Raw genomic sequence first — 22362 nt, 5'->3', positions numbered from 1 at the left:
CTGAGTATCCTCACCCTTCCACTTCCTTTGAAACAGATTCTGAGCATTTGAAAGCTGGGTACAATATGTCAAAACCTACAGTTTTCACAGCTTATTTATTTCACCCAGAATTAGGTGCATGAATTTAAATGATCAAAAATTCATAATCTGGATTTAGCAAGAAATGAAAGATGCTGAGTGCCCCATCACCTCTTATTCCAAATAACCTGTGGGGTATTCATGGAATGGTCTTCGTGTGTGGAGAGAGAGAGAGAGAGAGAGAGAGAGAGAGAGAGAGAGAGAGAGACAGACACCAGTGTGAGAAATATCGATTGGTTGTCTCTCATACATGCCCCAACCAGGGATCAAACCCACAACTTGGCGTGTGTGCCATGACTGGGAATCAAACCTGCCTCTTTTTGGTGTATAAGACAACGCCCCAACCAACTCAGCCACACCCGCCAGGGCTGATTATTCTGGTGGTTGTACTTTATTCTGAGAATGGCCACATAAAAATGGAGAGCAGCCCTGGCCGGTTTGGCTCAGCGGATAGAGCGTCGGCCTGCGGACTGAAGGGCCCCAGGTTCGATTCAGGTCAAGGGCATGTACCTGGGTTGCGGGCACATCCCCAGTAGGGGGTGTGCAAGAGGCAGCTGAATCGATGTTTCTCTCTCATCGATGTTTCTAACTCTCTATCCCTCTCCCTCTCCCTTCCTCTCTGTAAAAAATCAATAAAATATATTTTTTAAAAAATGGAGAGCAAAATGCAAGTGTAACATACACTACACAAAATAATCCAAGTTCAAAGTAAGTTAACTGTCCAAAGATAGATCTGACACTGGATAATATACATTGTCATGTAATTTATGGTTTAAAAAACAACAGTAACAAGACCAATGTAGACAAAAGGAGTCTATGAACAGGGACAAAGTACAAAAAAAAAAAAAAAAAAAAGCCTAGAGAGACCCATATATGGAAGTGGTACAGATTAGGGCTACAGCAGTAGCCACAAGTTCAAATAATTCTGGTGCCAGATCAGTAATGTCGATGTAATGTAAAGTCAGGAAAATGAGATGGGACCCTAGGTGCAATTCTTCAATTATAAATACTGAGAATACACTTTAAAAAAGTTGTCAGCCAGGCTTAAAAAAACACACACAAGCCTGGCCAGCGTGGCTCAGTGGTTGAGCGTCAACCTATGAACCAGGAAATCACAGTTGTCAGGGCACATGCCTGGATTGTGGGCTCGATCTCCAGTGCGGGGCATGCAGGAGGCAGCCAGTCAATGATTCTCTCTCATCACTGATGTTTCCATCTCTCTCTCCCTCTTCCTTCCTCTCTAAAATCAATAAAAATATATTTAAACACACACACACACACACATACACACACACACACCACACAAGAAAAACACCTGTTTCTTCAATATGGATGCTGGGCTGCCAATACATAACTTCTGCTGTCCAGAGAGACTTAGTTTTACACAAAGTTAAAAAATTCTAAAGCAGGAAAGGGAAAACAGTGTCTCACAGGAACTAGCTGGATTGGTGCCTTGTACACAATGATCACAGCCTGACTCAAGGAGATGTCTTAGGGTGGGGCACTTGGAGTGTGTCATTACCCGGGGTCAGTGTATAAAGGATTCTAGCTTCTGCCTGCAGATACAACTGGAGCAAGGATGCTCAGGTTAACATTTCAAGTAAATGCTAAAAATATTCACAGCAGTACAGAGTTGTATTGCATTATTGTCATTTGAGAAAGTATATAGTGGCAAAAATTATAAATAATTCAGCAATCATTTTAAATTCATTTGAACCATATTAATTGCAGCAAAATTTGAAAATGTAGCTTCAAAAACAAAAACAAACAAAATGTAGCTTCATATTTTGGACACATAATGTTTGTTAAGACCATGTAGGGTGTGCAAATGAATTCATGGGCTTCTTATAATTAATAACCTCATGGCCTTTCACTTAGTAAACACAACTTAAGAATAATTGGTCTAAGTTTTCTCTATTATTTAGGGTATAGAAAAATGCAAAGAATGATGTACTCACCCTCATAATAAGAAAAATGCTGAAAAAATATTAATGTGGGGGTATCATTTGGGAGCTAAAGAAACCTAAACTGTTAAGCATTTTAACTGGATTCTTGAAAGGAGGAAAGAGAGAAAAATGAGGCAAAAGAAATATTTAAGAGATGACTGAGAAGTTCTCAAAAATAATGAAACCACAGATCTAAAATATTCAAAGCATAAATAGAAAAAAACACTTACCAAAAAATCAATTATAAACATATGAGAAAAACCAAACTGCTGAAAACTCAGCAAAAAAAAGTCTTGAAAACAGTCAGAGAAAAGAGACACATTACATAAAACCGAAAAAAGGAAGATAGCAGATTTCTTAATAGAAAAAGTTCAAGCTCAAAGACAATGCAATGACATTTTCAAAGGGAAAAAAATGCAACTCAGAATTATATATAAGCCAAAAATATTTTTAAAATAACTTTAAGAGATAAAAATAGAGTTTTCAGAAAATAAAAGCCATGCCATTGTTTTGCCATCACACCTAAGTTACAAAAACTGGTAAAATAAATCATTAAAATACAAGGAAAAAAAAGCAGTATAATACCAGCAGGAAACATGGATTGACACAAAGAAGTGAAGAGTGCTAAAAATGATAATAACGCAGGCACATGCGAGACGTTTTCTTATTTCCATTCCCTAAAAAAGAGGTAATTGACTACCTAAAGCAAAAAAAAAATAAAAATAAAAATGTGTGGGGCTTATGGGACATGTAACAAACAGTCAAATGTAGGACAACAAAAGCACATAAACTGCTGTAGGATTCTTATTCATACAGTAGAGTAACTACTGGAAAGTAGACAGTGGTAAGTGTTAATAAGTGTAAATGCTAAGGAAACTACTGAAAAAATAAAGAGGTGCAACAAATAATTCAATAGTGGAATTAAAATGAAATAATTTTTAAAAATATTCAATGCAAAAGGCAGAAAAAGATATTGAAGGGGAAAGCAATCAACTAACCAACTAACCAACCAACCAACCAACCAACCACCACCAACAGCAACAGCAACAGCAACAACAACAAACCCAGATGAGACAAAATAGGAAGCTAACAAGATGACAGATTTAAATTCAAATATGATATCTTTGAATTTAAATTCAATATCCACTGGCCTAGAATATTTCTATTCAAAGTGTGGTCCAGGGAACCATGGTGGTCCTCAGAGTATTCCCAGTCCACAACAAGCAAGCACTTAGAAGCTTTTATAGCAATCTGTTTAGAATAATTTTATATCTGTTGAATCTAATAAAAATAATTGAATTTTTCATTTTGTAAATCACTTTTAGTAATTCATTTTAATGCATTTTATGAAAGTTTTGCTTTATAATAGGTAGGAAATAAAACATAAACAAACAAAATCTTGTGCTTCACATACCATTATTTGAGAAGGGTTAAGTTCATAGAGAAAGCCCTTTTTCTTCCAAATTGTACAAAGAAAGAACTCTATTTGGGTAAGAGGGGAAGAAAGAAAAGGTGAAACTAGAGGTAAAAATAGGATGTGTTAAGAGTGTTATTAATAAGTCAGCCTTATCAAGATAAGTTGTACCAAGATACAATGACTACCAATAATTATCTAAGTATTACACCAATACTTTATACCTAGAGGCTCCAGGATTTGGAGAAACTGACAGGCTTTCTAATAAGCTTTATAATAGAATTCCCAAGGAAGTAATCTTTGGACAAACTTTCCTTTACCTTATCCCATTTTGGGGGGGTGGTAGCTTTGGCAAGGGTATCATCAATGTTAAGTTCAATTAACACCATATTTATATTTGTTGACTTTAGAGTTAGAGACCTTGAAAACCACCACTTCCACTTACAAGCTGTTCACACTTGGCCATGTTCATTAATAACTCCAAAATGCAGCCTGGCCAGCGTGGCTCAGTGGTTAAGCTTGGATCTATGAACCAGGAGGTCACAGTTTGATTCCCGGTCAAGGGTACATGTTCAATCCCCAGTAGGGGGCATCCAGGAGGCAGCTAATCAATGATTCTCTCTCATCACTGATGTTTCTATTTCTCTTTCCCTCTCCCTTCCTCTCTGAAATCAATAAAAATACATAACAAAAAAGAAAAATGGAGATCATACTACCTTCCTCACAGGATTATTATTAGCATTAAATTAGTTAATGCATGTAAAGTGCTTAACATAATACAACACAAAGGTGAAAGTAGGAAGTTCTCAGTAAATGGTAAGTATGAAAAAAAATGATCCCAGAGTTTTGGTTCCAGCATTACTTTCTATTCCACAGCACATCAAAAGCAAAATCATATGTGATCATGCTGGAAGCCAGAAACTACCTCCAATCAGAACACTACATTTTTTAAAGCTACATATGGATCTAGTTCAACTACAGTTTCCTGAATGAATGTGGACCTTTTCCAAGCACATCCAGTGTAGCTCAATCATTGGCACCTGAAACAAAGCTAATGCTCGGAAAAGCTGCACATGATAGAAATTAAGCTACCTGTACTGAAAGTGGATGTGAAAGTATTTAACAGGGAAACAGAATGACTTAAAAGAAAAGGAATTTGGGCACAGTCTCCTTTGTATAACATAAGCGCAGCTTGTTGATTCCTTTCTGAAATATTCCAGAGTTAAAGATAGTATTATTATGCCCATTAACAGAACAGGTTTCACATGCACTAAGTGGGCATGGCTAAGTGGTACATGATTCTTCCTAGGATGTTTTGAATATTTCACCCTGAAAATTGAGAAAACTCCTCAGCCAATAGTAAGCATTGTTAGTAAGCTCTTGCTTCATGCTGCTGCTAGGGCCACAGGGAATTTCTAACTGGGCTGAAGCTTGAGTAATAATCAGATACCCCTAAAAATCTCCCTACAGACATCAGACTCAACAAAGACAAAGGTTTTTCATCATAGTACTGATTCTGTGCCCTTTTAACCATCCTATATAATAAAAGGCTAATATGCAAATCGACCAAATGGTGGAATGACCAGTCGCTATGATGCACACTGACCATGAGGGGGCAGACGCTCACCGCAGGACCTGCCCCTTGGTGGTCAGTGCGCCAGAAGCCTAGCTCATGGCTGGCGAATGCAGCAGTGGTGGTGGGAGCCTCTCCTACCTCCATGGGAGTGCTAAGGATGTCTGATTGACGGCTTAGGCCCGCTCCCTGTGGGGACATCCCCAGAGGGCTCCTGGACTGTTAGAGGATTCAGGCCGGGCTGAGGGACCCCCCACCCTGAGTGCAGAATTTAGTGCACCAGGCCTCTAATGTTGTATAAAAGTTTCAATGTGAGAGAAACTGAATATATTTTCAACTTCTGTATTGCATTGGGTAAAGTGTATTTTTTAAATGAATCATCTATTGTGGACTAGATATTTCTTCATACAGCATCTTGGTTTGGTAACTTAGAAATTATATAATATCTTTTAAGTCACTAAAATAATTTTAGCTTGATTTAATTTCCAAGACATAATTTCTAAGATATAAATTTTAAAAAGTTTTTCTAAATTGTTTGATTTATAGATCTCTTTTTCATGATATCCCATCAAGGCTGGTGTTAAGGCCCATGGGTGCAGGGTCTGACATATAATAGATGCTTATAATGAATTTTTGTCCAGGAAATTAATTAATTGAGAAAAATTCATTCTATAGTGATATACAGGGGTGCACAAAAATAGGTTTATAGTTGTTCATAAAAGACATGCAGGTTGATTATTACAACAGCTTTTAACTCAAAAGAATTTTACCCACACCTGTAAACCTACATTTGCCCACCCTCAATTTCTTGGAAGGGTTTTAATGTGGCTAAAAATCTAAAATGTGATATAAAAAAACTCTACCCCATTCAGGTCCTGCAATACATGTATAATTTAGTTAGTGTTACACTGGGACTTGCAGCTCTCATTTGCCAGCATTAGGTGCCTCCCTTCCCTGGCTTGGTATTCAGAAACATCTGGAATGTCCCTTCCTCCCTGAAACTTTGTTGTCATAGTTCACCCCTGCCCCTTATAGGAACTTTCCTATCCTATTGGCACAAAGGAGATGGATTGCATTCTAAGTCTTAGTCAACCAAATCCCCAGGTATGCCATAGCTATCCCCAAAGAGGATGATAAGCACATTTCATTAATCACCTCTATTTTACAGAAGTAAAGAAACCGAGGCCCAGAAATATCAAATGCTTTGCCCATCCCTGATCATATAGGATCCTGCCACACAAAGTGTGGTCCATGGGTAAGCAGCACTGATATCACATGGGTGTTTGTGAGAAATGCAGAATTTCGGGCCCTGCCAGTTCTGTTGAATCAGAATCTACACTTCAGGGTTGCAGAGTTGGAGAAAGACTTCGGAAGCAATGACAGTGTGGGGGTCTGAATCCAAATGTTCTAATTTCTAAATCAAGGTTCTTTGCCCATGGGCTTCATCACGGTGGCTTCTGAAAACAGCGCCCCCTCCCCTGGTACAAGTCTCCCTAAGGTGCCCTGATGCTAGTGGCAGAACATCAGTTGGGCAGGTACGCCAGATGAGACTGCAGGGTATCAGAGCTTTGAAGAGCTTTTAAATCATATCCCTGAGACAGCAGCCTATTTATTTTCTGCAAAACCAGACCTAATTAGGGCCACCTGTCAGCGTGAGGAAGTGTCCGATGACCATCGCTTTTTCTCTCCTGTAGAATACTAATGAAAGTCATCTTTCTGAGCTGAGGCCCTATGGTATTCTTTAGTGTATTCTTCTTCAGATGGCTCTGCAGCCTGTGACAATGGGCGTTCCTCCCTTTGCCCACGTGATCCAACATGCCCGCTCCTTGGATGCATATATTCATTTCATGTTAGATGTTCTGCTAAAAGCCTGAGACCTTTGAAATGGAGCTGGGATGGATTTATGATGACAATGGGTGGGTGAACCCACATGCTTTCGCTCTTTTGTTCAGCCCTGGAAGGAACACGTAAATGACAGCACATTCCCTTGGGATCCCTGTAGATTATAATGCCCACACCTTAGCTGCTTTAGTCATGGTGAGATGAAAAAGAAAGAGCAGCTACGGGGAGGACCTCCAGATTCCAGGCCAAACCATGGATATGATGAATGAATACTGTGACCGAAATTCCATATGGAAAGAAGGCGTTAACTATCAGTGCAGCAGCTGGAGGAGGCGAGGGGCATGTCGTGTGTGCTGATGTTCTACAGACCGCCTCACAGTGTGATCGACTGCTTTCTGGAAGCTCTACTGACCTTGCATGTGCAATTTCTCCGTCTCCAAAAACATATTCTTTACTCTTTATGTACCAGTGACAAGAATAGAGGAACATGTTTGTTGTGGCCAAGTGTTACACTTCGAGATTTGAAGGATCCTTACTTAAGATACTGGTGAACTACAGGATTTGCCAAATAATATATGGATTCCTGTGGGTTATGTGGTCAGTCAAGGAATTTGGGAGTCACCACTGTTATTCACAGCTTCGGTGACCTGCTGTTCAGTCTTTCCAAGATTGAGTCAGAGATAAAGCCAAATAATACATTTTCCCTACTGTTTCTTCATTTAATCTGATGTACATATTGCATAAATGGTATTTTGTAATATGCTGACCTTTTTATTCTCTAAACAGTGCGTGTTAGAACCCCATTCCTATCACGAGCAGCTCAATACAATTAACTCTGACTCGGTTGCTGTGTGAAATGAGTCCTCGCTAACTCATCTCACAGTGGTTTGGTCCAAAGGCAGAGATTTTTCAGTGTTCTAAGTAGGGATGAAACGCTGTGTATGGCTACATAATATTTTACCCCAGATTAATCATGTCTGAGTACATGGATTTCATACTTTACAGGAATTTCAATAAAGAACAGAACGCGTTTGGCAAAATAAACAATTGTGCTGTCTTATGGCTAGGGCTATTCTCATTTGGGAAAGGAGTGTTGACAATCATATGAGGTTGAAATTATGGAGAGTGTGTGTGCATAGCATTGTGGTGAAGAGCTTGGGAATCAGATTTCGACTTCACCACCTACTAACTGTGTGACTTGAACAACTCACTCCCCTCTCTGAGGCTCAGTTGCCTTTACTGTAGAAAGGGAAGCCTCAGTTACAACTTTCACAATAAGACTCCTGGGATTGCTATAAGGATTAAAATATATAAGGCAGCTTATATATATTTTATATGTATTTACTGGAGGCTGTATGTAGAGAATAGTTTCTGATGTGAGGATGTGAACCAGACCAGTTTTATATGAGAACCAAGAGAGTAAAGAGTTCTCTAGGCCCCTGGCTAAACCAAGGTATCTCACCTGTCCCTCTACCTAAGAGATAATTCATTAAAGCCAATCATCTGAACCCCATTAGGGTCCAACTTAAGAGTTATTATATTACTTATATGGTTAGAGAACAGTCCTAACTAGACATTTTTTATTGGTTTGTTTCATTTAATATTGAAGATACTAAGGATCGGAAACTGATAGTTGTTAGTAAGAAACGTCCCTGGAATTCAGATTCCAAAGTTTGAGTTCCTTGCATTATGTAGAACTAATCCTGAAGAAATTGAGAAGTCACCACCCTTTGGTCCGTGCATTAATCTAAGGGGATCAACCAATCAGTTACCCCGAATCTTCTAACTTGGATACAAATTAGCAGGGACCAGCCAGAGACTACTGAAGCCACAACATAACAGTGTTACTCAAAAAGCCACTAAAATGAACATGAAAAGGCACTGGGAAATGTCATGCAAATGTCAGGCATTTTCATTATACTTGAATACGGGCAGGTGTTAGAATACTGTATCTAATTTGCAGCTGCACGATTTATACAGGAAACTATGTCTGAATAACGTCCCTGGGGACTGGGAACCCCAAAGCACGTCATGCTGCTAAGATGCGGAGCCACCCAGATGTCTCACAGCCCAGGATCTGCTGCTGAGGCCCAGATCTCCGAGTCCTTTTGAACTGTGCCCCTAGCCTCAAGCTCCTCCAGACCCCCAAGGTCAGATCTTAAAGGAGATCGCAGGATTGCAGGCTGTGCCTGTAAATCCAGCGTGCCGGCCCCACATCACCACAACTCAATCCAGCAGCCAAAAAGGAGGCCAAGAGCTCTGTGTGTTCTGGATGGGACAGCCTTACCCCTGGCTGTTCACATCTTCATGGGCAGATGTGAAGATGGGGACTAAGAACTCTGAGCAGTCTTGACAAGCTTTAACTGCTTTCCCATCATCTTGCCTCGGGCCCTGGGTTCAGATCTCATTATTCCCTGTGTCCTTCTTTAAGTGAGTCACCACAAGAAGCCAAGACTCCCAGACTATCCCTCCCCCATCAATTCCAGTCTTCAAAGGGCAACATATCCCAGCAACCACCAGTTCCATGCCACACCCACTTCTTTGCTTTCTTTTCTCTATAACATTCATCATTACACACACATATTTACACAAATGTGTATTTGCTTATCTGTCTTCCCCACCAGAATATAAGTTCAACCATCAGGATAAAATTTTGTTCAGTGATGTACCTGCAGTTCCTGGCACATAATAAGCACTCCATAAGTATTTATTTTGTAAGCAAATGAATAGATGAATAAGAAAATCAATGAATCCTGCCCTAATCTGTGGTAGCCAAGAGAAGCTGTGCGTATATTAAATCCAAAGGCACAGAGACTAGTGTCAATTAGTATTTGGCATTTGACTTCTTTATGACTTGATATTAATGGGATAGTGCCAGATGCTGTCACCTGCACTTGCTAGCTTTCAGAATACAGACTTGAGGCCTTTGCCGAGGAAAGCTGAGACAAGCTATCTTTAGAAATATTTCATTAGGGAAATGACTCTCAATCTTTTTCAACTAAGAATGCAGATATTCTGATTACCTTTGATGCATATCTATTAACTCCCAAGTATTTCTCATTTAAATTGATAAGTAAAAATAGAGTATTAACATAGACAAAAAGTGATAAAAATAATGAGATATAAGTGGGAATCAAAAAGGGGGAAAAAAACACATCAAAATGTAAGAGAAAAACATGAGGCTAAAGATTGTTCCATACTTGGCAGACAGGAGTCTCTCGTACATGTTTACTTAATAAGTGGATGGATGGATGGATGTTGAAATGCTTAAAGGGGAGGCAACAGGTTAAGTAAAAAGTGGTCTCTTTGAAAGCAAATTTCACTACTTGCAGGCCTTGTATTTTTAGTTCCTTAAATGCTTACATTTCAAACTGGTGTAGGATCATTTTGAGAAGTCTTTACAGATCCATATAAAGAATATGTAGATATGTGTCCACAGAAATATTAGAGACCATGCAAGTCATATTATTGATAATGTAACAGAATAAACTAACCAAATGAGTTGGATGTATATCATTCTTTTAATAGTCTTTTATTAGTCTTTTAATAGTCTCATTAGTATTCATATAAACAATGATTCAATATATGCTTTGTTTCTAAGATAAGTGAGCCATTGCTTAGAATGTAAAGTCCTTGACTTTACTTATTTTATATTTAAAATGAAGCCTGCACAATAACAAGAAGATGCTGGCCCACAAGGCAGAAGCTATGGGGTCTGCTTGGGGGTTGGGAATGATTACCTCCTAGGCAGTGTGCCATGAACTACTTGCCGTTTCAAGCACTCCAAAAACCACTGTATTTTTGTTTTGGATTTTGAAAGAAAAATTATTTGAAAATTCAGCCATCATGCCTCACTCAACTTACTGTCAAAATACTTCATGATAGCACATCCGATAATGATATACTACTACTAGTTTGTTACAGGATGACTATCTAGACCTGGAACTATCCTGGGTAGAAATACGACAAAGGGAAAATGCAAGTGCAGTTTTTTCCATCAGAATGAAAGGTTGATTGGGGCTGGACATAGCTGTATTTCAGGCTGCACAACAGAGAATCTGTAGCAAGAGTCCTTCTCTAGGTAGCCCCATTTCCTGTGTAAATTCTAAACTTCTGTTTGACCTAAGGCTTTATGTTTTCTGGACAGTCAGAAGTGGCAATTGGTAGATGACTGTATATTCAAATGTATTCAAGTATGTTTTAATTTTTCAGAGTTTTTGTTTCATAGAACCATAGGTTTCCTGAGTTAGGCAGAAGCTTAACTTTCTCCAATCCATTTACCTTCAGCAACTACAGAATCTAAGGAGCAATTTCTTCTTGTCTCGATGCTTATCATCAAGACACATAGGCAAATGGAGAACATTATTATAGAACAGGAAAATGATAGAGCAAAACATTATTTTAAAAAGGATATATAAAAAAAGGATATATGTTTTCTTCCCTGCTACTGAATCATTTGGTTGATATAGCTGCACATACAATTTTCCATAGGCATTGTAGTGCCACCAAGAATGTAAAAGACACATGGGTAAAGCTTTGACGATGATTTCATTTTGAAAAGAGAAGAATTTTAATACCTTTGCTATACTGAGGTTTACTTTAAAAAAGAAATGAAGATAACATTTCAAAATGCATCCAGTTGTCCTCAGCCATACTGTCAAAGCAACTAAAGGAATTTCATCGCCGATGGGACGCTACAGCTACGTGAATTAAGGAGGATGTGAAGGTTTTCATTTCTAATTTTCCTCTCTTCTGCAATGGGCATCAGACACTTAAAGACTCTATGAAATTTTACATCTTCTAGTAAACACAGAGTAATGTGCATATGTTTATCTCTGTGGGAGCATACGCTATGCAATACTGGAAACTTCCTTTGTCACTTAGCAGGAATTCCCTGGCTTGCATAGTATTTTGTACTCTAGTTTCCCACTCTGGCACAACATGATCTTTTTGCGGAATCCACAGCACAAATAAAAATCTTTTCAAATACTTTCATTAAGGCGGCTTATCTGTTTTCCTTTTTCCCAGGTGCCCGGGGTTGTTCCTGCTGGTGTCATTTGCATCATGTTTGAAAACTAATGAAAACCCAAATACAATTAGGAAGGGGAGATGAAGAAAAGAGAGATTCCAAATCAGGGTGGATCCTTTTATTGTGCTGGAGGGAAGAGGACTGTGATGGATCTTTGATAACAGCAGTGGAGGAAATGAAGTACTGATTGCAAGCCAGGGCTGAGCTGCACATTAATACGAAGGAAATCAACATTATCCTGATTACAGCACGTGAGAAACAGATGTGACCCCCTCCTCTCCTGTGGACACAACAAAAGGCGCTGTGCGTGCTCAGGATAACTGGGCGGAATAACACGAGATGCACACACTTAGGATAAAAGGCAGGGGTCTCTGAGTCATTATCAAAACTTTAGGAACATCCCAATTTTGGCATAAGCATAGGTTTTGATTTAGGTTTTTATGCAGAAAAATTAGCCATATTAATCGGCAACGGCTTGGTGCAAATGTCAAAAATATGGTGTGTTGTTATAACCTGAACAGTTACTACCTGGATGACTCTCCCTGACCCTCACTGGTAACTGCCCCTTGCAATACACAAACACATTCATGCCTACTGGTTTCTTAACAGTTTTGCTTATGCCTGCTTGAGTAACCCTCACACCTCTCTTCTGCTCTGGAAGTCTCATCCTTTGTGCCCCCACAGCACAGCATTTATCCAAATCAGCCCAACGAAAAGGCTCTGAGCAACTCGTCTTATTCCTTATCTCATTCCTGCACTTTGGTAAACCATTGACAACAAGTCTCATCTTATTTTTCCTGCCCTTTCACTCCTCTTATGATGGCATATTGTATGCCTTCTAAAATACTAATTTTGTTGACCTGGCCAGTGTTGCACAGTGGTTAGAGCGCTGGCCTGTGCACCACAGAGTCTTGGGTTCGATTTCCAGTGAAGGACTCATACCTGGGTTGCAGGTTCAATCCCAGGTCCCAGTAGGGGCGCATGCCAGAGGCAACCAATCGATGTGTTTCTCTCACATCAATGTTTCTCTTTCTCTTTCTCTCTCTGTCTCTTTCTCTTTCTCTTTCTCTTTCTCTTTCTCTTTCTCTTTCTCTTTCTCTTCTCTTCTCTTTGCCTGCCTCTCTCTCTCTCTCTCTCTCTCTCTCTCTCTCTCTCTCTCTCTCTCTCTCTCTCCCTTCTTACCTTCCCTTCACTCTCTCTAGGGATCAATGAAAACATATCCTTGGGTGATGATTAACAAAATAAATAAATTAATTAATTAATTTAAAAAATACTAATTTTGTTTTAAAAAACACACCAAAACAACCACTCTAAATAGCAGGAGAAATGTGTCCTAACCAAACCTATCTGTTACATTCAATTCAACTATATAATCGTAGATTTGGTTGTAAAATAAATCATTCCCACCCAGCTGGCGTGGCTCAGTGGTTGAGTGTTGACCTATGAACCAGGAGGTCACGGTTCGATTCCAGTCAGGGCACATACCCAGGTTGCGGGCTCAATCAATGATTCTCTCTCATCATTGATGTTTCTATCTCTCTCTCCCTCTCCCTTCCTTTCTAAATCAATAAAAATGTGTTAAAAAATAAAATGAATTCTTCCCTGATATTATAATACAATAGAGAAAATTAAAGCAGTCCTTTGAAAGGCTGATCACTGGACTTTTTCTTTTTACCGTTACTGGGGAGAATAAACGTGGAGGACTGATGTGGTATATTAAATGGAAAAATAATGTGAACATATAAATGTAATGTAAAATAACAGAATTTTCTTTTGAATAAATATATGTACATATACCATATTTCCACATATGTAAATTGTATATATCAGATGGGAGAGCTTACATTTTAAACCTGACAGAATGAAAGAAAATTTGAGCTATTTCACCCAAACCTGCCTCCTGTACAGTGAGTGTGGTTAGTATACGGCTGAAACGTCTGCTGAAAACCTCAGAGCAATTGAAATGAGCCTTAAATTACCTCCCCACAATCACCTAATTCTTCTCCCCATCTCCCCCTCCCCAGATCACAGAAAAATGACATCCCTAACCCCCACAGTGTGTCAGAGCGAGGTGCAATCAGATAGAATACGGGCCGAGTAAAAGTTTGCAATAAAAAGCCGGCTTCCTGTTCCCAGTCCGACGGAGCTGCTGCTGGAGAAAGCGCCTTGATTAAACTCCCGGAGCCTCATTTTTGGCACATCTTTGACCAGTTAGGCTGGCCGGGACTCTGCCCAGGCTCTGCAATTCCTCATTCCTCCTAGGGAATTCCTCTGCCTCTTCCACAGCTCCTCCTCCTCCAATCAAGGGTCTGACGCTGCCCACTGACCACGGTGCTGTGTCTGCCTTTTGGTACTGGGAGCTTGTCTGTCGTAGGATGAAAGTGGAATTCTCTGCTGTCTGCAGGGCTTTCCCCAGGGACCAGAGCATGAAACCCAAACTTATATATAAAATCATATCCTGTTTGCAAACATCATATTCCCTTTGCTTCTCACTAATCTGGTCCTGTAAACCCCAGCACAGCTTGAGAGCCCATTCCTCATCTAAACAAATGCCATAAGCCCCTTTATACTTTTACAACCATGTCAAAAAATAATATTGCCTGCCAATAGTGATGTGATTGGAGTTGCCTCCTCCGAGCCATAAAAGAAGTGCGGAGTCTGTTATCAATTTCTCTAAGTGTATCAGGGGAATTATGGGTCGATTCAGCTCCAAGTTATAAATGACAACTCAAAAGCCGCAGAAGCGTTTGAAGCTGGGAGCTGATGACGACATTATCATAAAAGCCTGCTCGTCCTTGCTTTTGTGGGTTTTTCTTTTTCTTTCTTTTTCTTTTCTTTTTTTTTTTTCTTTGTGGCCTATCAAGTGAAGAGGGAAAAATAAGGCTGAGAAATGACTTCAAGATTTCTTCACACAGCAGCAGGTCAGATGGCCAGGAAAATGATCACTATTTTTGGTGATATGTATACCCTGAGGAGTGAGAACTAAAATGGCCCTGCGCTGGCTTTTGTTTCCGGAGTCCCTTAATTATCGGTTTCACTGTACTCTGACCAAGTCCTGGGATTTGGTACAAGGCTCTTTTCAACGGCGCATTTTCTTGTAGTGCAATCACACAGTCATCAGAAATGAGTCATGCCATAGTAACTAAACAACATGAAAACCAAACACAAAAGAATTCAGAAACCTTGAGGTTGTTGCTCAAAATGCAACTCAGGAGGGCATACTTTAAAGTACATTATATACCACTCACCCACTGAGCTGCCTGAACAACACTGCTGAATCGTCACATGGAATTTTAGGGAATGATTTCATAAAGTTTCAGGTAGTCTCCTCAAAAGCATTCAGTAAGTATGTAATAAACCCATCTAGTAGAAAGGTAACTGGAATTTATTTAACAGTTGGGGAGCATTTAAGTATTTTAGAATTTAAACCAGTGGGTTCATTAGATAATCTGAAGCAGAACGATGGCCTAAGAAAAAAGCCATTTTAGTGGTTTCCAAGCTCACTAGGGTGCCCCTATCATGCCAAGTTGGGCCACACCAAGTTCATACTGGGTATCTTTCATATACAGAGTATGTCTAGAACTGTCTGAGAGGTAAAAACGGAGACCAGTACAAATCCAGAGGATCCAGAGTCTTTCTTAGGACTTAAATCAAAACCAAAGATATTAGGGGGCAATATGGTACCTTCAAGTATAAGAACACAATTTAATTTCTGAAAGAAAAAAAACAACCACAGGAAGACTGAATCCAATGAGTTCCCTGGTACATAAACAGGACAAGCTTGTGTACACACACACACACACACACACACACACACACACACACACACATACACTCACCTAGACCTACAAACTCACCACCAGAGACCTATAGGCCAATTTGATAAACAGAGGTAACTCTCTACAGCCCTTTCCAGTATTAATGCAGGCAAACTTCTCCTGCCTTCTCCTGCCTCTGCTCAAGCTACACTTTCCCACCAGCACTGACACCATCTGAATTAGGACTGAGGACCTTACTAAGGACCTATTCTGTGACACCCACTGTCAGAAGTGACAGGCACTGTTCATTCACTGGGCACATCTAAGAGTTTACTAGAGCAGTTCTGGCTAAAGATAAGAAGTTACCTTGCTATGGGTTTAGTGCAGCAGAGTAGAGGAAGGAACTTTTTGTTCAAGGGATAGTGAGTTAGAGGCACAGCCCCGTTCAGACTTGGGAGGTGGATCCTGGGGAGCTGTCCTCATTTAAGCTCTGGGTCCTGGGATAAAGGTACTTGTAAAGGAGTGGGGGTTTGGGGACCACCACTCTTTCAACAGTTTTGATTTCCTCACCATCACCAGACCCATAAGTCATCCTTAGCTTTGTTTCTTTCTTTGCCTCGTTTACAGGTAACCAGCCATTCTCATAAGATGGTCACTTGGGATGTTAGAAAATAATCTCAAAGCCAATGAACCTCATGTTACAAAGCAGTTTGTCCTCTGCTTTCTAGAATAATTTGCAAGCTCCTAGCTTCACAGGAGGCTTGCTAAAACTTAGCGAGGACACATATGGGGTGGTGATTGTCTTGTGCTGGGGGTCAAAAAGCCAAGCTCACTGGTGAGCTGCCACAGAGGGGACCTCACCCACACCAGCCATGTGGCTGCTCTGCTGGCTCCAGGGGCTGTGGCTAGCCTGTTCAATATGGAAGCCATGGAAGCACCTAAAATGCTCTTTTGGAACTCTTCCACTTGGACTTTCCCATCCACCTCATACTTCCCACTTTTCCCCCTGTACTGTGTGGCTTCAGGAAAATAACCTCACTTCTCTGACACTTCAGGTTCTCATTTGCAAAATGGTGCTAATAATCATGACTATTTTACCAAGTTGTTATGAACCTCTGTTGTACATGAGAAACTGTAAAGTCCTATCCGTTGTTCATTGTAGTTTCCATTCTTATTTCTAGAGGGCAGAATCACAGGTAAAGGACTAGAAAGATTATCCTGGATAAATCTAACATCACTAAAATGAAAGAATTTCCTGAAAATACATGGGGATTCCCTGTATAAAATTTAGTTACAGCAAAATATTGCCTAATACATGGCATACAAAAGACTAGTTTTGTTCTTTCCCTTCCATATCCAAGAAACCTAGTTGAATTAAATTCCTTAGTCCTTAAACCTGGTCTAGTATATGTTGTCCCAGCATGACTTAGCACTCAGCTCTACAGGATGTGGGTCTATTAATGGCAAGGGTTAACTTTAAATAGATTGCAGACTATTGGGTATGTTCTAATCATCCACAGAATGTAGACATTTTTCTTCATATGTTGCTGGATTCAAACAAATTTGTCCCTGCAAGGTGTTATAAATATCCTGGGCTAAAAACATTGTTAATTATTGAAGACAAAAATGGCCCCCTGAGGTTCACAAGCATAATGTCCCACAATTCAAAGCACTTTGTGAGGGTTATGCCATTTTCATCAGGAATATAAATAATGTATCTGCATATTCAGTGTGACTGCATTGCAAACTGAATTCTGCTACAAAACTGTACCCTCTCGTACTACCTCTTCCACAGGTATAGAAAAGCCTAGCAAAGCCAGCTTTGTGAGCAGTGACCTGTGCAGTCACACAGGGCCCTACAGCAAGAGGGGCCTACACTGGTTAATTCTCTACTGTTGCCATCTTGCATTATTAGTTATTGAACAGGGGGATCTGTATTTTCATTTGGCACTGAGCCCTACAAATTATGGAGCTAGTCATGCAGTTTAGTGTAAGTTCTACTGAAAAACAGCCTTAAACATAATTGAATAGATAAATCAAAGGAGATATTTTTGGAAATTTGTTATTTAAGAGCAGTGAACAAACTCATACTTACCCCAAGTCCACCACAAGGTAATGAAGAAAAATACTTTTGAGAGGCATCACCTATATAGCAAGAAGATATGAAAAAAATATAAATTGGGAATATATAGTCTTAAATATTAATTTTTAATATTTCTAACAACAAAGTTATAATTTTTATGTGTTTATTAATACATAGTATTATGTCACATGGTATTTATCATTTAACTCAGAAGGAAACTGATTGAACTTTAGATAGGTAAAAGCGCACAGCAAATAAATAAAAATATTACATGTAGAGTCTACCGCCCCACATGAACAAATACCTATGAAATTTGAGTCTTAAGATTTGTTTTAACTGTCCCACACATTTTACAATGCATCACAAAATTTTTAAATTTATACCTTACTATGAATAACTCAGCTGTTCACTGAGTATATTCCTCTAATGTGGCTTTACAAGCCAATATTTATGAAAGACATCCATTTTTTAATGTCAAATATTAAAACATCTATTAAAAATACAGATTTAAATTTCTATTTCAGATATAGTTACGACTAAGTATACTTAGCCTCTCCAATATTTATAAGTTTTCAAACAAACAAGTTACAAAACACTACAATGAGGTTAATACTATTTAGGGATCTATATAATACAATAATATATCTTCTCTAAAATATATGCCAAAATCTTACTTGTCACTGTCTCTTAGTATTAATACTTTAAGGAATTTTGATCCTTTTGGTTATCTGCATTTTTATTTTCTACATTATCTAGTACATGAGTAGAGAAAACAAAAATAACTACTCCTAAATTTCTTAGGCTAAAATCTGCCTTGCAAAATAATTAGAGGGAAAGGAGTAGGAATTTCCTTGTCATAGTCAAATGGCTCTGAAGTGACTCAGATGAGTCACTCAGGAGATTAGTGGTAGAAAGAGGTTCAAACTTCCATTTCACCTTTCCCAATTCATTTGTTCTATTGATGATCAACGAAATAATAATGAAAAATGAAAACAGGCTTGTGGTGGAATTCACATGCCGTGTCAATAAAAGTCTACATAGATTTTAATGTCACAGAAAATATTTGATTTTTGAAAACAAGAAATTTCATGAGTTGATATTTTCAAACGCAATAGCTACCAGATGGAAAATGATAAACAAAATTTTAAGTACAAATGAAAAAAAATGATACACCTCATTATATATAAGGGTATTCATGAAAAAAAATAAGCAATAGAAAACAAGTCATAAAAACATATTAAACCTGAAATGCTGACATCAGTAAAAGATATATAAAAAATTTATGAATAGCTTGGGGAGGGATAAAGTTTACTTAAGTTGTTGCTCATAACAAAGATATTTCTATATTATTGAATATTTTGCAAGGATGCATTCACATGTCATATGTGAAATTAAAATATATAATATTGTACATTTAATGTCTGAACTCTTCATTCCATAGTTAAAAGGAATAAAGTTAATATTACAATGCAATAAAGTAATTTTTAAAAATTTATGTAAACTCAAAGAAAATAATGAGAATAAATGTTAAGCTGCTTCAGGAGAATTGTATTTAGTAATGTTTACATAATACAAAAAAAACAAATAATTTAAATTTAGTGGTATGTAAAAATTTTAATTGACTGGCATTTTTAAAAATAATGTTATGTTGCCATCCCCATGAACTGAGATCTGGCTAGCCACGGGATTATGAAAACTGGTAGTAAGAATGACAGGAATATTAATGCTAAGGAAAACCTCGTACCAGAAATGGTTGGAGAGAATTTTTTTAAAGTGTCACCTTACTGGGTCTAGAATATTTAAAGAGATAAATGGTGCATGTTTTCAAATCTAATTATTTTATAATCTATAGATATCTTTCAAATACAAAGACTGATAAGTCTGCTCATAATGAACTCCTCTTATTTAAATCCCCCTAACTCTGGAACGTAACTAGGAAGAGTAGTATTATCAATTCAACTCGGAAATTTCATAAATGGAATGAATTTAAATTCAATGTGTGTGCACACTGACAAGTTCTCCCCACCTCACCACCCCCACTCTGCGTTGGGAGGGAATGGGGGAAGAAGAGGAATATACAGGAGTGAAAGAAAGGGAAAAAGAAAGAGAAATATCTTGATGGTTCTACATCTCTATACTTATACATGGCAGTCTGGTTTTTTTAGATAAAAATAAAAAATAAGCCATGAGAATTCAAATTTTATAAAGAACAAAAAAGTATGAAAAGTTAAACTTAAAAAACAATGGAATTCTTCACTTTGAACTTGATTGGAGGAAAACGTGCTGTGTCTAGAGGGGTGGGCAAACTTTTTGACTTGAGGGCCACAATGGGTTCTTAAACTGGACCAGAGGGCCGGAACAAAAGCATGGATGGAGTGTTTGTGTGAAATAATATAAATTCAAAGTAAACATCATTACATAAAAGGGTAAGGTCTTTTTTTTTTTAGTTTTATTCATTTCAAACGGGCCGGATCCGGCCCGCGGGCCGTAGTTTGCCCACCCCTGGGACTCACATGAGATAGTGAAGTAGTTCAGAAGTGGTATCAACGCACAGTTTCATGCTTGATATCAAGACTAAGCAATGCAATGTCCTTGTTTATATCTACTCATGTGGCCTATACCTAATATTGCAATTGTTGCACTAAGCCCTGAGAGGTGCCTGTGGAACTAACTCCACATGTATACCCAAAGCTAACCCTAAAATCTTCAATTTTATATCTCACAGTAAATACTCAACCTAATGAGATAAGTGGCCAGATTATTGGGATTTAAACTTTAAAAATTAAGTCATTGATACTCAGTGTTTCATTGTATACATACATGAAAAGAGTTGCCAGAGGTCTAAATTATACATTGGAATTCCTTTTTAAACCATCACATTTTTAAATGATATTTATGTTGAATATTTTGAGAAAATCAGTTTTGTTCAAGTGTCAAATTTCGTTTGAAAAAAAATGATGGCATTGCCATGTTTCATAAGTAAACAGTTCTAGCTCATCAAAATTTAAACTTCATTTCTTTCACAAACATGTCTTTTCTCTTAAAATGTAGGAAATTGTTGTTTTGGAATATCTCTCAAACACCTATGTGTAAGTTCTTCCCAAATAAATCCAAAATATTTAGTCCTATATCTATAATGATTTATAGTTTAAGACCATACTAAAAAATAAATAAATAAATAAATAAATAAATGGAGGGGGGGGGGGAGGAGGAAGCTACTTATTTTCCCTTAACTTAATTAAAAATAATGAAAATTGCCCTAGCCGGTTTGGCTCAATGGATAGAGCATTGGCCTGTAGACCAAAGGGTCCTGGGTTAGATTCCAGTCAAGGGCATGTACCTTCGTTGCAGGCTCCACCTCGGCCCAGGCCCTGGTTGGGGCTTGTGCAACCAATCGATGTGTTTCTCTCACATCAATTGTCTCTCTCTGTCTTCCCCTCTCTCTCTTCCACTCTCCCTTAAAAAAAAAAAAAAATCAATGGAAAAATATCCTCAGAAGAGGATTAACCAAAAACTAAATAAATAAATAAAAATGAACATAGCTTTCTATCTTTAAGTGTGTGAGTATTTTGACCTCATAAAACCATGAACGGTAATGTGTGGCTAACTTCATCTTTGGGTAAATTGTGTTAGATTATTAATTCATGTAAAAATAAGACATTTATTACGTAGTATCTACAGTAAATGAAGTACTTTACATGCAGAGATTCCTTCCTTCAACGGAAGGAAAAAAATACAGAGTGCATATGTTCAGATTGACTTATTCATCTTTATATTAACATATAGATTTAATTCATCATCAAATTTTAATAATGTTTGCTAAAACACTGAATAACTTTCTTTTTAAAATATATTTTATTGACTTTTTACAGAGAGGAAGGGAGAAGGATAGAGAGTTAGAAACATCGATGAGAAAGAAGCATCGATCAGCTGCCTCCTGCACATCCCCTACTGGGGATGTGCCTGCAACCAAGGTACATGCCGCTGACCGGAATCGAACCTGGGACTCTTCAGTCCCCAGGCCGACGCTTTATCCAGTGAGCCAAACCGGCTAGGGCAAACACTGAATAATTTTCATGTGTTCCCCTTTCTGTCAGTTTCTTCCAGTACCTCCCCTGAATGCATGTAGGCATACACACACTAACTCGTTTTCCTTTACTTCATAAGATGAGGGATACCTGCCTACTGCATGCCAAATATTTGCTTTTGAATTCTTTAGGACCAGTTAATATAAAATCATTTTGAAATATTGAATTAGGTGCGAGAGTCCAATAATTTGGAATTGACACAATAGGTTTTATTGAAAGAAGGGGACAAAAAAAAAAAAAAGCCCTGCAATACCATTTTTTAAGTGAAAATTGTTTTTAAAATATCCTTTTGGTATGTACAGCTATGTTATGTATTGTTATTCCACCATAAAAGGTTGTTAATAAACTTATTAATAGAATTGTTTCAGCTAAAATAAGGTTCTGTATTGAACTTTTTCCAAATCTATTACTTCTATTGTTCATTTATATAACCCTGTTCAACATTCATTTTATTTTAAAATCTGATGGCAGAAGTTTGAAAAATAATATGTTAACTAAAAGTTATGTTTATTAGTTTTCTACTTCTGCCACTTACTTTACTGTTTAATTCT

At 38.2% G+C, this 22362-nt stretch overlaps 1 protein-coding gene across 4 annotated transcripts in view; it reads right to left on the bottom strand.

The window, feature by feature from the left end:
• HDAC9 (histone deacetylase 9) overlaps positions 1-22362 on the bottom strand; it is an 847690-nt gene that overhangs the window by 206695 nt on the left and 618633 nt on the right. For all 4 annotated transcript variants that reach the window (XM_081102525.1, XM_081102526.1, XM_081102528.1 and 1 more), the window contains one exon: positions 17736-17785. In XM_081102525.1, coding sequence (XP_080958651.1) covers positions 17736-17785 — 50 coding nt within the window. The remainder of the gene's footprint in view (positions 1-17735; positions 17786-22362) is intronic.

This window comes from Myotis nattereri (assembly GCF_964212035.1).
Source record: "Myotis nattereri genome assembly, chromosome: 11".
Taxonomy (NCBI): domain Eukaryota; kingdom Metazoa; phylum Chordata; class Mammalia; order Chiroptera; family Vespertilionidae; genus Myotis; species Myotis nattereri.
The sequence above is the reverse complement of the archived record's forward strand: the minus strand, read 5'-3'. Positions and strand labels throughout refer to the sequence as shown.